Raw genomic sequence first — 18,558 nt, 5'->3', positions numbered from 1 at the left:
CTCAACATTTTGATCTATTCTCTTGTTGTTTCTAAAATTGATTATTGTAATTCGCTATACAAAGGGTTAAGTCAAAAGGATATTAGACGTCTCCAATTGATCCAGAATACAGCTGTTACAATTATCACAAATTCAAAAAATTACAATCACGTCTCTTCCTTAAGAAGATGCACTGGCTTCCCATTGCTCATCGAATTATGTACAAAATTGCTCTTACTTTCAAATCTTTAAAGTCCAGTGAGCCAGCATTTATTAATAGACTGCTGATTCCATATGAGCCTTCTAGAACTCTAAGATCTGCTTCACAACATACTTTTTATGTCCCCTTATTAAAAATTATTGGGACACGTTGCACTTTTCATCTTTTCAGTTACAGCGCCTACTAGTTGGCATTCTCTTCCATTACACATTAGAGCAGAAAAAAAATCTAGATAAATTTAAGGGCAATTTAAAATGTTTGTTTCTTTAAAGATGCTTATGAGTGAGTCCCCATTTGGATATTTTATCACTTTTTAACTTACCTACCTTCCCTCCTTGATATTTCCTTTTTTGTTCTCTTTTCTTTAATGGAGTTCTCCCTCCTTTCCTCTTGTTTTATATCCCATCCCAGTATGTAAAAGGTTTCGTACTAAGTCATGTTTGTTTTAATATTAATTCCCCATTTATTTTAATGTACAATGCTTTGAATTCTATGTTTAGTGTTCAATCAAAATTTTTATTAACTATATAAACTATCCCACGTTTTTTTGAACTCTGTCACTGTTTTCATCTCCACCACCTCTCTCGGGAACGTATTCCAGGCATCCACCACCCTCTCCATAAAAAATTATTTCCTTACATTGCTCTTGAGTCTACCACCCCTCAACCTCAAATTATACCCTCTGGTTTTTAACATTTTACTTTCTCTGGAAAAGATTTTGTTCTACGTTAATACCTTTCAAGTATTTGAATGTCTGAATCATATCTCCCTGTCCCTCCTTTCCTCTAAGGCACAGGTGTCAAACTCAAGGCCATCTGGGCAAATCCAGCCGGTCATTTTATGTGGCCCACAGTCCGATGCCCCCAGTTTTACCTTGTGGCCGGCTCCCTCCTCCTTACAGCCGTCCCACACCTCATCCAGAAGCATTCCCTCTGATGATGCAATGTCAGAGAAAAGGGTTCAGGTGCAGGATGCTGCACACAGCTCCGTGTACCCTAGGCTGTGAGGAGGAGGGAGCCGGCCACAAGGTAGCACTGGGAGCATCATACTTCGAGCCACATAAAATGGCCAGGTTGGAGCCGGCCAGAAGGTTAGATACCCGCTGGAGGGAGGCACAGAATGGAGGGAGATGAAGGGGAATGATTTATTTTAGTGTTAAATTGTCAATTTTGAGCATTTTAATCTGCTATCTTTTGCACTGCTCAGGAAGAAATACATTTGTTTTTTCTGGGGGTTGTACTACATGCAGAATCTTGAATCTTAGTATCATTACCATTATATAAAGATTATATTGTGTGTGTATATATGGAAAAAATGGTGTTTATAATTAGTATTATCCCAGGACAAGCAGGCAACCTATTCTAACATATGGGTGATGTCACCGACGGAGCCTTGATGCGGAAGCCTCGCAAGCAGACTTGCTTGTAGAAACTAGAAGTTTCAAGTCAGCCGCACCGCGCATGAGCGAGTGCCTTCCCGCCCAGCACAGGGCACATCTCCTCAGTTCTCAGTTTTCCGCGGAGCCGAGAAGTCCCTCTTTGACTCTCTGCATTCAACTTACTTGTTTTGTGCCTTCTCTCACCGCGGTTTGTGTTATTTTCTTCACGAATCGCTGTGTTTCGTTTAGTCTTTCATTTCTTGTTTAAAAAAAAATTTTTATTTCTTCCGTTTGGCTGCCGGGGCAGGCTGCTCGGCCGCAGTCCAGGGGCTTCGACCTTGCAGCGGCCGTTTTTCCTCCTATGTCCCGGCCTACCACAGGCTTCAAGAAGTGTAGCCAGTGTCAACGTGCGATTTCTCTCACGGACCCACACAGTAAGTGCCTTGAGCCAAGCCATCATCCGAAGTCGTGCGACTGCTGTGCTACTCTTCAACCTCGAGCCCTTAAAACGTCATCTACTTTCAGTGGAGAAGCTCTTCGGGATGGATTCGACTTGGACTCCGAAGCCGTCTTCGGTCTCACCTTCAACCAAGACTCCTTCTGCCTCCACTGCTTCGACCTCAAGCCTCATCAGACCTTCTTCGTTTGCAACAGCTCTTTCCTCAACAACGTCTGCTGTATCTTCCCGTGTATCCTTGGATTAGATAGCTCAGCAGAAAGTCCCAGTGGTGGTGATCAAGATGCCTAAGACTTCCAAGTCTAAGCACATTTCCACTGCCTCTGTGGAACCTCCTGCCAAAGCAGGTGCTCCGGTTTCAGATGCTGATCCATCCTTGCCGGCTTCTTTCCAGACTATGTTAGAGCAGCAATTTCTTCAGTTCCTTACTAAAATGGGACCGAAGTTAGCTTCTCTAATCCAGCCTGGGCATTCTGCAGACTCCCACGAATTTGAGCCTCTTCCTATGCCTCCGGCTGAAGCTATACACTCGATGCAGGGAGCAGAGTCTCTGCGAGTGTCTGATCTGGCATCTATGCACTCAAAGCAAGGAGTTGATTCTTTGCGAGAGCCTCGACAGGAATCCTCACACTCCATACAAGGAGCAGAGTCTTTGGGAGTGCATCGAGGTTTCTCTATCAAGCCTCTGGAGCTTCGATCCACAGCTTCTAGCCCCATCCATTCCTTGGTGCCAATGATCAACCACTCTCTCTGTGAAGAAATACTTTCTGGTGTCGCCATGAAATTTTACGTCCCTGAGTTTGAGCGGGTGCCCTCTTGTGGCCGAGGGTCCCTTGAGAAAGAAAATATCATCTTCCACTTCGACACGTCCCGTGAGGTACTTAAATGTTTCGATCATGTCTCCCCTCTCCCTACGTTCCTCGAGAGTATAGAGCTGCAATTTGTTCAGTCTCTCTTCGTACGAGAGACCCTTGAGCCCCGAGATCATCCTGGTGGCCATCCGCTGAACCGATTCAATTCTGCGCACATCTTTACTGTAATGTGGCCTCCAGAATTGCACACAGTACTCCAGATGAGGTCTCACCATGGCCCTGTACAACGGCATTATGACTTCAGGCTTTCGGCTGACGAAACTTCTATTGATACAACCCAATATCTGCCTTGCCTTAGATCAGGGGTGTCCAATGTCGGTCCTCGAGGGCCGCAGTCCAGTCGGGTTTTCGGGATTTCCTCAATGAATATGCATGAGATCTATTTGCATGCACTGCTTTCAATGCATATTCATTGGGGAAATCCTGAAAACCCGACTGGACTGCGGCCCTCGAGGACCGACATTGGACACCCCTGCCTTAGATGAAGCCTTCTCCACTTGATTGGCAGTTTTCATGTCTGCACTGATGATTACTCCTAAATCTCGTTCTGCTGAAGTCCTTGTTAAAGTTTCTCCGTTCAAGAAGTACGTCCAAGAAGTACGTCCTGCATGGATTTCCGCTTCCGAGGTGCACGACCTTACATTTCTTAGCATTGAAGCCTAGCTGCCAGGTTGAGGACCAACTTTCCAATGTAAGCAGGTCCTGCGCCATATAATTCTGTAAACTGCATTCACTTACTATATTACATAGTTTGGCGTCATCGGCAAATAGTGTTATTTTACCTTGAAGCCCTTGAGTCAGATCCCCTATGAATATGTTGAAAAGGAGTGGACCCAGGACCGAGCCCTGCGGCACTCCACTGGTCACCTCCGATGTTTTAGAGAGGGTACCATTAACCACCACCCTCTGAAGTCTGCCACTCAGCCAATCATTGACCCATGCAGTTAGTGTCTCTCCTAACCCCATCGATTCCATTTTGCTTAGCAGCCTGCGGTGTGGGACACTATCAAAAGCTTTACTGAAGTCCAGGTACACGACGTCCAAAGACTCTCCCAAGTCCAACTTTCTTGTTACCCAGTCAAAGAAGCTGATGAGATTGGATTGGCAGGACCTACCCTTGGTGAATCCATGCTGACTGGGATCCCGAAGATTCCCTTCATTCAAGATCGTGTCCAATTTGCTTTTAATTAGTGTTTCCATGAGTTTGCACACTATTGATGTGAGACTCACCGGTCTGTAATTCGCAGCCTCTGTCCTGCAACCCTTTTTATGCAGAGGAACGACATTAGCTAATTTCCAATCCAGGGGAACTTTCCCCTTACTTAGGGAGAGATTGAATAGCTCAGCCAACGGTTTCGCCAGGACATCGCTCAATTCTCTGAGCACTCTTGGGTGCAAATTGTCTGGTCCCATGGCTTTGTTCACCTTGAGTCTTGCCAGTTCACTGTAAACTTCACCTGGTGTGAACTCAAAATTCTGAATGGGTCTTCTGTGCTTTGTGTTGCCTTCAACTGCAGACCATGTCCCGGTGCCTCACAGGTGAAGACTGAGCAGAAGTATTCATTCAGTAGTTCGGCTTTATCGGAATCTGCTTCCACGTAACTTCCGTCCGGTCTTCTAAGGCGTACTATCCCACCTGTGTTCCTTTTTCTGTCACTAATATACCTGAAGAAGGATTTTTCCCCCTTTTTAATGTTTTTTGCCAGAATTTCTTCCACTCGAAGTTTTGCCTCCCTAACTGCCATTTTGACCGCTGTAGACCTGGTCCTATATTCTACCTTTGCCTCTCTTTTCTCCGTGCGCTTGTAGGAGAGAAACGCTTTTTTCTTCTCCTTAATGAGGTGCGAGATCTCCGCGGTGAACCATTGGGGTTTATTGTTTCTTTGTCGTTTATTTACTGATTTTATGAAGCGGCTAGTTGCTTCATGTATGGTTGATTTCAGTGTTAACCACTTAGCTTCTACATCATCGATCTCCGCTTGGTCCTGCAGTGTCCGATGGACGAAATCTCCCATGCGTGCGAAATCTGTGCCCCGGAAATTGAGTACCTTTGTTTTCGTGTTTGATCTAGGGAAGCCTTTCCTAAGGTTGAACCATACAATGTTGTGGTCGCTGGAGGCTAGCGTATCTCCTACTGAGACCTCTGAGATGCTTTCCCCGTTAGTGAGTACCAGGTCGAGGATCACCTGGGCCCTAGTGGGCTCCGTTACCATTTGTTTGAGACGTGCTCCCTTTATGGAGGTTAAGAGCCTCCTGCTACCGCTGGTTGTCACTGAAAATGAGTTCCAGTCTGCATCAGGCATATTGAAGTCCCCTAGCAGTACAGCTTCTCCTCGTAGAGTGATATTCTCTATGTCTTCAATTAATTCTGCGTCCATGTCTTCCAGTTGTCTTGTATACCACACCTAGATACAGGCATTTTTCTCTGCCTCTTGCCAGGTTTACCCAGAGGGACTCCCCGGTGTACTTGACATCTGTGATCCTGGTGGTTTTGATGTCCTCTTTAATGTATAGAGCTACCCCCCCTCCTAACCTGCCCTCTCTGTCCTGATGAAGTAGATTGTAGCCCGGTATAGCCATATCCTACCCATGTGAGTCCGTGAACCATGTTGTCATTCTTGGTATCATAAGTACCTTCCTGTTGGTGGTTGTCTTGGCAGGTCCAGCATTGGGCTCCCTTGCTGCAGTCCTCCACATGCAGTGTTGGCTCCTCGCGAGCGATTCACAGCTGCTTTGAAAGCATTCTCTCTGATGTCAGAGGGAATGCTTCTGACACAGCTGCAGATCACATGGGAGGAGCCAATGCCACACCCAGAGGATTGCAGCGAGGGAGCCCAACATAAAATAAACACTCGCCAGGAGGCAAAGAAGGAAGGGAATGCGAGAAGGCTTTTGAAGCAGCTGTGAATCGCTCGCGAGGAGCCGGCCAGAAAACTAAATATCCACTGGAGAGAGTCGCAGAGGAAGGGAGGGAGAAGCTTGGGCCGCACGAAACTCCTTGCTGGGCCGTATGCGGCCCATGGGCTGCAGGTTGGACACCCCTGTTCTAGACCATAGGGTTATTTCCACTACCTTCATGGTCTGCAGAAGATATCCACTTCAGGTTTTTCACTATGACCCCCCCTCCCCTGCAGCTGGAGAGAGATGCCCACTCTTCTGATGCCATAAAATCCCCACCATGACCCCCCCCCCTCAAAAGGGACGCAGACTCCCTCCTACCAGCCGCCTGTGTCTAAAATGGGCCTTCCCCTCCTTGGTGCATCTTGGGATGCACCAGGGATGGGTCTGAGGCTCTGATTGACCCAAAAGTTGTTTAAGTCCCCTCCCATGGGGGGGCTTTAAAGAACCTGGGCCAATCAGAGCCTCAGGCCCCTCCCCAGATACACCGGGGGGTTTCTTGACACTTATTTTTTTTCTGCGCATGTTCCTATTGCTATTACCATGATAGGCACATGCAAATTTAGCGAATCTTTGCTGTTGTCCACCGACCTCATTTGCATGCACAATTTTTTGAGAATGTCTCACTTTTTTAGATTCGCTATCAGAATGGCTGTGTTGGCAGACTGTCACTTTTTAACGTGGATTTTTGAGAATCCTGCCTTCTCTAAATTTAGCATATAACTTCTATAATACAAGAGGCAGTAGAGAGAGTGCTGCTGCAAACTTCAAACTAAATGAGAAAAATATTTCTATTTTCAAGGTAGGCCTTGGGGATTTACCGAATCCATTGAAGACTAACTGATGGGAGAGTAGAGGCAGTTTTGAAAGGAGCAACTCTGCTTTTCAGCATAGCAATATATTTGTGCCACAGAACCTGGAACTGTATCTACCATGGAAATACATTGGATCATTGTTTGGGAGAGATACTTTATTTTTCTCAGCAGTCCTCAAGTTTCCCTCAGTTTAGATTGGCCCATTTTCAAACTTTGTGTCTTCACTGGTTTTCTTTCCAAGGCTAAATTGTCCCCTTCTGTTAGTTTTCAATTCCTTATGTATAATTTCTTTTCAACATCCATTGGATTGAAAAGAATAAAACTAAAATGTTCAGTCAATATCACTTCAGTTTATTTTTCTTAACTTGGGTAAGGAGAACAGATTAGCTCAACTTGGTCAGCATGATTGATAGAATTAAGTAAAAAAAATTTATTTAATTCTAAACAGGGTGTTGTGAAGATTGGTGCAGTTGATGCAGACAAACATCAGTCTTTGGGTGGTCAGTATGGAGTTAAAGGATTTCCCACAATCAAGTTATTTGGATCCAATAAGAATAAACCAGAAGATTACCAAGGTAAAACTACTTTTTGATTTTAATATTTTTATCATCTTCCTACTTTCCTATTGAATGTCTTTCTGCATTTATCTGTTTATTACTGTAAAACAGGATCCGTGATGTATATAATTCTGATGTGAGCCACTCATATTTTTAGTATTTAGTCAATGCATTTTTGTTTGCATCTTTAGAACATACTGTGTATCGGTCTTTTTTCTTTGCTTTTCCTTTGGTGAAAGGTTGCTAACATGCAATATGTTAGCAGGCAACTTGCTTACCAAGCAGCTCTTTGAGACCCTGAATTTCCCTTACTGCTTGTTAATTCTACTTGTATGCACTTTAGAATGTTATTAAATACTGAGTTGTTAAATGTTAATTTGAATTGTTTTTATAATTTCACTGATAATGGTCAGCTTTTTATCTTTGTGCTTTTGAACTGAAAGGTACAGTGATTCATAAATTTATTTTCTTTTACGTTATATTATGACATCAGCTGGTAAATGCTGTTTCACTTCTTTATGGAAGGTCCCCAGTTCAGTCCCTGTAGTAGATTATCTGTTTTCCTAGGTCAATTAGGACTGGGATGCTTCAGAGATGGTATCTAGTCCTCCTGAGGGTGAAATTATGGTCATTTTTCCCTATCTTTTCTAGTAGGTTCACATGCTACCTAATGTACCTGGGGCAAATGGAGGATTAAGTGAGCAGCATAGAATTTGAACACACAACCTTGGGGTGTTGAGGCTGTAGCTCTAACCACTGCTCTAAGACACACCATGTCTTGTGCTTGAATAATTCTGTACCTCTTTCTGCTTGGCTGTCTTAACCACCTTGTTCTCAATACTTTTAAACTCTCTCTGGCCTGCTGGTTCAACAGCAAAAACAAAGAGACTGCAGAGAGGAATGTACAAGGTGCAGGAACTTTTTATTAAAAGTCAATAAAATATTGTGATCCAAAAAATGTACAAATAATCCAAAATACCGCTAATAACAGACAATACACATCAGTATTGTTAGCCCGACAAACTTGAAGGACTAAGGCCTCAGAATCGGAGCCTACGCACAGCAGTGAAAATCACAGACTGAGGATAATCCGCGTAGTAGTACAGCTCCTGCTCCAATCATTGGCCGATGTATATATATTTTTTAAAATAATTTTTCTAAAGCATTTCAATCAAGCTAAACCTTAAACCCCGAACTACAAAAAATTTTCCAGGGATACTGTGTATGTGTGCAAGCCAGGATTTGAAAAACATAGACCAAAAAGACTTATCTTGTTGCTGACTTGTCTTAAAAAATGGATTCGGTCACTAGTGTTTGGTTGCCGACGCGGCCAGCGTTTCGCGGGAATTTTAAACATCCGCTGCGTCAGGGCCACCAGGACATTCAGAATCAAGGCTCACTGCAAATTAAGAACAAAGTTAAAACATTCATACTCCCAAAACCAAAAAAACAGTAAAGCAATATAACAACACTCACATCAATTCACTCGGTCACAGATTTTCAAACCAAGTTAAAATGGCAGCCAACTCCGTTTTATAGCCAATTCATACCGTCATTACGTAACGCACCGTGATAACGTCACGGTTCACTCATTGCACTATAAACACTAATAGAACTGTTGTTGACACTAATAAAAATGTTGCCATTCAAATGATCTATTAAGGCCTGTTGGCCACAATGTAACAAGCCTATTAATCCAGCGCTGCTCCCTTTGTGCAAGATATCTTCTAAAGTCCCCCCCTCTACTACTCGGATGAACCACCTCCAGGATTAAGGCTCTTAAAGACCCAAAGTCATGTGCTCTTTCAATACAGTGTTTAGCTAGTGGAGCCCCGACTATCTTGTTCTTAATATTGCTCTTATGTTCTGTGAGTCTTGTAGTAAATTTTCGGGATGTCTGACCCACATATATTAAATCACAGGGGCATTTTAAGATGTATACCACACCGCAAGATTTGCAATCAGAATTATGATGTAAACTGTACTCTTTTTTTTGTCTTTAGGATTACAAAAACTGTTGGTACATATCATGAGCTCACACATCTGACATGTTCCACACACTTTGTGTCCCATCCACACCAGCTCACGCCCAGGTCTAACATTAGAAAGTACAGAAGGGCATAAAATCTCTTTCAAATTCCTAGTTCTACGAAAAGCTATCCTCAAATTGTAGGCTTTAAAGATACCAGAGGTCTGCAAAATCGTCCAGTGTCTTTTTAATGAGCGGACCATCCGATGACATTGGCTAGAGTATGTTACCACACAGGTTCACCTGATTTCTGGAAATCTGATCTTTTAGGGGCAAACAAACTCTCCCTATTGCAGTATAGTGCTCTTTTATATGCTGCAGAGACAACTTTTAGGGGATAGCCCCTTGCCAGAAATCTTTGTTTGAGAACATCAGCCTGTCTTTTAAAGATATGTACCAACAGTTTTTGTAATCCTAAAGACAAAAAAGAGTACAGTTTACGTCATAATTCTGATTGCAAATCTTGCGGTGTGGTATACATCTTAAAATGCCCCTGTGATTTAATATATGTGGGTCAGACATCCCGAAAATTTACTACAAGACTCGCAGAACATAAGAGCAATATTAAGAACAAGATAGTCGGGGCTCCACTAGCTAAACACTGTATTGAAAGAGCACATGACTTTGGGTCTTTAAGAGCCTTAATCCTGGAGGTGGTTCATCCGAGTAGTAGAGGGGGGGACTTTAGAAGATATCCAAGCATGCCAACTTTTATGTTTTGTTTTAAAGGAATGTTTGCAATCCAACATAATTACTAGATATTTAAAACTGATCCACCAGGACTATTGGGGAGACAAAGTACAGGGATAAAAAATGGTTGTGGAAGATGGCCTGTGAGCCAACAGGCCAAACAAAGAAATGTCCAACAAGTCTGCAGTGAAAGGAGAGCACCAAAAGCAAAAACAAAAAGACTACAGATATGAATGTACAAGGTGCAGGAACTTTTATTAAGTCAATAAAATATTTGTGATCCAAAAAATTGGCTCTCATTTACATGGTGAACGGACTCAACACGGTCTGTGTTTCGGAGAAACACTTCTTCAAGGGTCCAAATTATCCTACGCTTTGTAACCACTGGAGTCTCTTAGAACGGCCAACAGTACCCCAAGTAGTCATGGGAAAAACTACAGGCCTGGGCGAGCTACTCTGGGTGGAGCCAGCCCTGCAGGGACTAAAATAAAGTGAAACAAACACCAAAACCCTGATTTTCCAGAAAACTCTTAAAGGTTTTAATAGTCAGAATGGGCCAGAGCCCTTCAATAAATTCAAGTTAAACAAAACAAAACCCTAAGGAAAACTACTGCACAGCTGTCAGGATTTTCCTGTTCCAAAATAAAGAAAAACTTTACATTTTCTTCCCAAAAAGTTCCTCTTAATTTCAGGAGTCCTTTGCAACAGCCTGCCAAAAGCAGGTTCCAGGTAAGTCCAACTTTAAACACTTATTCAAATCAAACATATAAGGGACAGGGAGTTTGCTACAAGTTTGCTTTTAAAGCTACATAAATTGCTTTCCAAAAAAATCCCTCCCAGGATGTCAGCAAACTTCTCTCCAACAGTTATTGTCAAACTTCAGCTCCTCCCTAGCTTGAGCTCAAGTGAAAAGCCAGAAGAAAAAAAAACAAACAAAACACAAAAACCCCCCAAGTTTTTTTTTCCAGGCACTAACTATAGTGCCCAACCCCCACACAAAGTCCAAACAGAAAAAAAAAAAACAGCCAGGGTTTTAAATGCAGTGTCCTTAACTCAGTTCAGTCAGCAAATGCAAAACATCAAAATATTCTCTCACAGGAAAACGGCACATTTGCAGCAAAAAAGGAAACGCAGTTCTTTAAAAAAAAAAAATCTTCTCCCAAAACTAGCCAGCTCAAAAACAAATACTCACAGCAGTGCATTCAGGAAAGCCTGATAGCCAAACCTATATCTATCAGTTCTGGCTCCTGAAATAAGCTCTGGTGGAATCGGCATTTCCTCGATCTCTATTTGCTCCTCCTGGGCTGGAGCTGAAACTTCAGTAGAGGAACCTGCCTCCTCTACTTCCTTAGTCTGGCTGATTACCCTGGCTTAGTCTGGGAAGCTGCTCCTTGGGGAGAGGCTTATTCCTCTTCCCTATCCTGTCTAACAGCCTAGTCCACTCTGCAGGCTATTCAGGAGTGGAGCCATGAACTAAACCTGTGGTCAACCCAGGTCACAAGTACCTGTCAAGATTCCAAAGAGTAAAACACATTTAATGCCTCTTATCCTAGGAATTGGCAGTGGATTTTTCCCACATCCATCCTAATAGTGGCTTATGGACTTAAGGGGCAATACAACCATATTGGGTCAGACCAATCATCCATCTAGCCCAGTTTCTTGTTTCCTGCAGTGGCCAATCCAGGTCACAGTACCTGGCAGAAACCAAATCAACATTCTGACCAGGGCCTGCTTGACTTGGTCAGTGAGACGGGAGGGAAATTTCCAGGATGAGCGTCCTTTCGTAAAGGAGACTATTCTCAGTTAGGAATGAATTAGACACAGACTAATATGATTCAGTATCAGATAAGTTGGTATTTAAAATTCAGTATTTGTGCCTGGGAATGTAAGTGGCCCTCCTTTCCTGTCTCTACACTCGAGTCTAACTTAACTGTCAGACTGTTATATTTATAGCTTCTTTTACATCACATATGATGTTTAACATGTTTAGGTAACACAGTAGCAAAACGGATCATATGATCTTAACTAAGAGATGACTGTTAGAAAACAGCACAAACATCTGTGATATTTCCTCTTTAAACTGCAAATGTGCATGTATTAATACATTAGAATCCTGGTTAACTGGCATTCAACTAACTGGCATTCTCAACCAACCGGCAAAAAAAAAAATCATATCCCTCTTCTCTCCCCCCCCCCTCCATGGCCAATGGTGCTGCTCTCCTTCCTTTGTGCTGCTGTCCATCTCCCCCCCACTGACCGGCACTATACTTACTACATGCCAGTGCTGAAACAGCCTGCCGCCAATGTTCTAAGCTGGGCTGCTGCAGGGCCTTGAGCATCTATACATGCTCGAGGTCATCTGGCTCCCAACTTCTGAGATTCTCATGATATGGAACATATATGTATGTGTGTATATAAATATACATTAGTTTATTCTTTCATAGAACACAATTTATATAGGTGTGTTATATGTGCACAAGCTAAATGCATAAAAATGATAATGACAGTATTCAGTGGTTCCCTGTAGGGTGCAGAGTTGGTGTATACTAGATTTACCCTGTTCTGCTTTGGCAGTGGCATACTGAAGGATTCTAGACTGCACTAACTCTTGTACCAATGAAGTTACTGAAAGAGTTCAGTATTTCTACCTCCATCTGCTAATAAGAGGACACAACCCATTGGTCTGGACTGCCCTAACAGGATTCAAGGAAAGGAAATTAACAGATATAGATAAATTTCACCAATGAAGTTACTGAAAGAGTTCAGTATTTCTACCTCCATCAGCTAATAAGAGGACACAACCTATTGGTCTGGACTGCCCTAACAGGATTCAAGGAAAGGAAATTAACAGATATAGATAAATTTCACCATCTTTAGTGATAAAACATTTCTTTTTAAAATCAAATCTGTATTTATATTTGGAATTTAGAGGACAGACTCCAGGAATAAGTTGCATGAATTAATTTGATCCTCATATGTATGAAAGCTTTCTTTGCAGAAGTTGCATAGAGAGAGCCTTATTAGGCCCTCTAATAACAAAATAAAAATAAAATAAGTCAAATGAAGAACTCCATTATTGATAGAAAAGCCTACCTTATTCATACAAGAAATATAAATTACTTTGAAAATTCTGACTCACTCAGTGGTAGCTATTCCTATAATGTTTTATGTATGTTTAAACTACATGTTTCAAGAGCATTGTATTTTTAGTAGTTGGATATTGCTTTATGTAAAAATTTTATTTATTTATTTTTTTGGGGGGGGTGTATACTTGTGCCCTAAATTTGAAAATGCAGTAATTGGGGAAAGCCTTCATCTTTGTCCTTAGCACCATAAAAGGTTTACTGTGGGAAGTAGAGTTCATTTTCTCTCTGTATAGAGGTCTAGGTGTGCTGATGGTAGGATAGTGATCACAGACTTAGGGAGGAAGAAAGGCGTAGAACTCAACTTGAAGAAGGCATCCCAAGCTTCCTTGGAACCACCCAGGCATATTATTTGGGGGGGCTTTTGGGTTTGACGATTTAATGAATAAGACAATAGTTTTCCATTAACTTGGCCTATGTTTTATATACTTAGGTGGAAGGACAAGTGAAGCTATTGTTGATGCTGCATTAAGTGCCTTGCAATCATTAGTCAAAAATCGTCTCGGTGGAAGAAGTGGCGGATATGATTCCGGAAGACAGGTCTGTATGAAGGATTTAGTATGAAAATTGTATTGGAGAATAGAGAATCTGGGCCTTATTTAACTAGAACTGCTTTTATCCCAAAACAAGTAGACAGCATTTTCTCACATGTGGGTGACATACACAGATCCCTGGTATAGTAGGTTCCAAGTGCATTGCCACTTTAAGAACTTTAGAAAGTTCATGACTGACTGCACATGTGTGAGTGCCTTCCTGCCTGACATAGGCACATGGCTCTTTGGTTCAATGTATTCCATGAAGCTGTTCAGTCACGCCATTGAACATTAGATAACTTTTTTGTTCTTGCCTTCCCACTTGTGTGTATTTTTCTTTTCTATTCTTAGTTTAAAAAATAAGAGTCTTTCTTTTTTTGTTGTTGTTGTTGTGCTCTTCATGGCGGGGCCTTTTCTCGCTCCTCAGCCTCTCGCATTCAATTTGGCTGAGGCAGTCTTCCCTAATTTCATGTCCCGACCATTAACCGGTTTTAAGAAGTGCGGCAGGTGCCAATGAACTATTTCGGTGACAGCCCCACACAGTTGGTGTGCACAGTGCTTAGGGTCTGAACACCGCATCAACTTATACACGCACTGTTTCACCTTAGTCGCCACCTTCAACAAAAACAACTTTTTGGTGCCGCTGTGGCGGTTTTTCATTCTTCTTCAACTTCCAAGGCCCTGACTTCAAAGTAGAGAATGACACGGTAGTTGTTACCTGCGGTTAGTCGCAGGTAACCTGCTGAAACAGTGACCTCCAAAAAAAGGTCACCGTGAGATCGGGGACAAGGCCATTCACCGTCCCGTGAGCACGTGCGGTGAACGAGGGTGTGGTCCAGCAGCCCCCTCTCTCCCGCCAGCCGTGCATATTCCTCCCTCCCTTTCCTTAATCTTCTCTTTGTGGCGAAACTGGCGATTTCTATAAGGCTATGTGCTGTATTACAGCCGGAGCCTTGAAGTCGCATCGCGTTGCCTGCTGGAAAAGTCTCTGATGCAACTTCCTGTTTCCGGTTGCATCGGAAAAATCGCCACCAATGCAACCGGAAACAGGAAGTTGCATCAGAGGAGCCTTTTCCAGCAGGCTATGTGACGCGACTTCAAGGCTCCGGCTGTAATACAGCGCATGATAGGAATAGGGAAAGGCACCTATTATGTACTATTCCACAGTTTTGTTTGTTTCCACCTGCTGGTCATGATGAGATATATACCCGCTTGAAAGATAACTATACCAGTCTGGAGAAGTTAAAAGAAAGTAAATTAGCAGGTAAGAACCTAATTTCTCCTTAGTTTGGTTAACCATCCGTTTTGTTGTTTTTTTTTTTAAATAATTCCTAGCATCTTCCAGATCTTTTCTAAATCCATATACACTAACTGCTGTTGCCATATCTCTGGCAATGAGTTCAGAGCTCATTTGTTAAGTGAAAAACTTTTTTTTAAATGAATAGGCGAAAATGTTATTACCTTTCTGGAGTGTCTCCTAGTCTTTGTACTCTTTTTGGAAGAGTAAAAAATGGATTCATTTCTTACCCATTCTTCACCACTCAAGATTTTGTAGATCTCCTATCATATCCTCTCATCTGTCTGTTTTCTAAGTTGAAGAGCCCTAACCTCTTAAGTCTTTCCTTTATATTAGTAATTCAGTCTCCTTAATCATTTTAGTTGCGATAACGGTGACCAAAATTGCACAGAACATTATTATCTGTCTTGTAGTAATTCCAGCATTCAATTAGTTTTTTTGGCTTCCATTGCTGTACGCTGACCAGAAAATTTTAACTATTTTTCACAAGACACCTAGGCTCAGATTCTCAAAACTTTAACGCAGTTGCTAAACTGTTTACTGACTGTACGCATTTTAGCAGTAGATTATCAAAACGGATTATCTGTCAATAGTGAGATTTCTAGCAATCTTCAACAATGATGTGCAAATGGAGCGTCTGGGCCAATTGGAGCCTTAGGCTCCTTCCTTGTGCATCCGGGGAGGAGCCTGAGGCTCTGATTGGCCCAGGTTGTAAAAGGCCCATTTTATACAACACAGGCCAAATGGAAGGAGGGAGTCCGCGTCACTCTGGGCATCTATTTTGAGGTAAGGGGGAAAAGGGCGTCAGACGGGGAGGGAGCATTCTTTCGCACGGAGTGTCACTTGCCAGCGGGTGTGTACCAGGGCCGTCCAGGTGAGCCTCCATCCTGCCTTCAGCCATACTTCTTTGTAGGGCTGCGAACAGCGGCTCCTGTATATGGCTGACCCAGAAGTCTTCCTTCTGATGTTGGCTCTGATGTCTGACGGATGGCTTCAGCGGCATGCTGGGAGCACTGCACGCAGCTTTGTGGAGGGGCGAGTGCAGCTGGAGGGCAAGAAGGAGGCACTTCTGAGGTAACATATGGAAACCCCCCACGGGTTTCCCATTGGCCCCATTCCCATGCAGCTCTCTAGTCCCCTGTCCCATTCCTGCAGGCTCTGTCCTCATCTGCACAAGCTTCGAACACTTTAAAATGATAAGTGTTCAAGGCTTGTTCAGTTAAGGCAGAGTTTTCAAGTCTGACGCAAAGGTTCAGGAGTGCCAGGCATCTTGATCACAGTCCACTGCAGCCCCCAAAAAGCAGCAGTGATGCTAGGCCAGTAACCCGAACTCAGACGGGGAGGAGGCTGGCATAGTTTTTATATGCCTGGATGCATATCTGTTCAGACCCATTGGGTGCTGGACATCACTCAGGAGAATTCTTTTGACCCCTTCTAGGTCTCTTCATAAATTTTCCTGCAAGAAAATCAGAAAAAACAGCCAGAGGTCTAGGAGATAGGAGAGATGACTCAAAGAAGGAAATGATGTCGGATTCTGGGCTTGGGGTTAGGGGTCATACCATAGGATCCAGCTAAGAAGGGAGGGCTGGGGTTAGGAATGAGGGAAAGACATACTGAACGGGCTGGGAGGGGGTTTGGCAAGAACAGAGGCTGCACGGGCTGGGTGTTAGGAATGGAGGGAAGAGAGAGATTCTTGGACATGGATGTGTGGAGTGAGAGGGAAAGAGATGGTATACATGGGGAAGAGAGAATTGTTGGACATGATAGTGGTGGAGAAGAGGGAGAAATATTACACTGGGAGATAGGAGAGATGACTCAAAGAAGGAAGAGATGTCAGATTCTGGAGAAGGTGATGGAAAAGAGAGTTATCCCAGGACAAGCAGGCAGGTATTCTCACTAGTGGGTGATGTCATCCAACAGAGCCCCGATGTGGACGTCTCACAGGCATACTTGCTTGAAGAAACTTCAGAAGTTTTGAGATGCCCACACCGCGCATGCGCGAGTGCCTTACCGCCCGATGGTCCGGGCGTGTCTCCTCAGTTCTTTTCTTTCCGCGGAGCTGAGAAGTTTTGCTTCAATTCTGCGCTAAGTGAACCCGTGTTCTTGCCTTCTAATCACCGCGGTTTTGGGTTATTTTACTCTTTATCGTGTGTTTTATTTAATTCGGTTTCTTATTTAAAAAAAAAATATATATAAATTTCTTCCGGAAATTCGACCGGGTCGGCCGCGTGGCTCAGGCCCCGCTCCTTCGATCTTGCGGCGGAGCTTTTTCGGCCTATGTCCCGTCCAATTACCGGTTTTAAAAAGTGCAGCAAGTTCCAGCACGCGATTTCGTTGACGGACCCGCATCGATGCTGCCTACAGTGTCTTGGTCCAGAACATATTCCGAAATCGTGCCGGCCTTGTTCCACTCTCACAGCACGTGCTTTTAAACATCGCTGTGTTGTGTGGGAGTCGATGTTCAAGATGGAAGCTGCTAAGGAACTTTCGACTTCAGCTTCGACCAGCGCTTTGCCTACACCTGCGAAGCCTTCCACTGCTCCTGCTACATCGGGTCTTCTGAAGCCGGCCTCCTTCGTTCCGGCTTTGACCCCGCCTCCTGCTCCGGTGCCTTCTTCGGTCTCCTCAGATCAGGTACCTCCTCAGACCATTCCCCCGGTGGTTATCAAAGTGCCGAAAGCTTCTAAGCCAAAGCACTCGACCACTCGGGATCGCGAAGACCGTTCAGGAGGTCCCACTTCGGGTGTGGCTCCCTCGTCGGCTTCGTTGCGGTCGATTATGGAGGCTCAATTCATTGAGATTATGACCACAATGGGGCCCAAGTGGCTGGCTACGATCCAGGGTGATCAACCGGTTCCCCCTCGGGGGGGGGGGGGGGGCGAGCCGCCCCCTCCTCCTCCCCCTCGCCGCTCGCTCTCGCCGCTCGGGGAGGATGAGCGACGCTTGGCAGCCGGTCCTTCGAGGCGTGCTTCGTTTAGCGACATGCCGCCTCTGGAACCCATTACTCCTCCAGGCGAGGATGCTTGGAATCTTCCTTCGGGTAGTCGAAGCCCTGGGCATCGCCAGGAAGAGTTCTTCCGCACTCCCTATCAAGCATGGAATGCGTCTCGAGAGGCGTCGCACCCGCCTCTTCACTCTACTACTTCCAGTCCTATCTACTCCTTGGAGGCTTCTGGGGATCACGCTAAGCATCGACGGTCCAGATCTCCTTCGAGACACCGGGAGGGGCATCGGTCCAGGCATTCTTCGAGGCATTCCTCCAGGCATTCGACAGTCTCGCCTCAGAAGAAGCTTCCTCGGGTGGGATATTCCTCTTCGGATGTCTCTCCCCCTCCGGGCCCGGAGTTCAAGGATCCCTATGGCTCATTCTCGCTTTGCCGATCACAAGTCTCTTTGGATCCCGAGGCTTCGACTTCGTCCAGCCCGTCCCGCCGGCCTGTGTTGGCAGACCAATTGTCCTTTTCATCTTTCCTCAGGCAGATGGCAGATGATCTCGACATCATCTTGGACTCCGGTTCCCGATATTCCAAGGAATACCTGGATACCATGCATTTGCCTCATCCTCCTGCCGAGTCTCTTCGTCTCCCTCTGCACAAACTCCTCGACCAAACTTTCATGAGGTGTTTTGAGACACCGTACTCTATTCCTGCTGTTCCTGGCAAACTGGATGCCAGGTACCGAACGGTGCAT

At 44.3% G+C, this 18,558-nt stretch overlaps 1 protein-coding gene across 2 annotated transcripts in view; it reads left to right on the top strand.

Moving 5' to 3' along the window:
- Positions 1-18,558, top strand: part of PDIA6 (protein disulfide isomerase family A member 6) — a 102,576-nt gene that overhangs the window by 18,249 nt on the left and 65,769 nt on the right. For both annotated transcript variants that reach the window (XM_033939204.1, XM_033939203.1), the window contains exons 4-5: positions 7,068-7,194; positions 13,472-13,578. In XM_033939204.1, coding sequence (XP_033795095.1) covers positions 7,068-7,194; positions 13,472-13,578 — 234 coding nt within the window. The remainder of the gene's footprint in view (positions 1-7,067; positions 7,195-13,471; positions 13,579-18,558) is intronic.

Source organism: Geotrypetes seraphini, chromosome 3, assembly GCF_902459505.1.
Source record: "Geotrypetes seraphini chromosome 3, aGeoSer1.1, whole genome shotgun sequence".
Classification (NCBI taxonomy): domain Eukaryota; kingdom Metazoa; phylum Chordata; class Amphibia; order Gymnophiona; family Dermophiidae; genus Geotrypetes; species Geotrypetes seraphini.
Note: the sequence above shows the minus strand (reverse complement) of the source record. Positions and strands in the feature narration are given on the sequence as shown.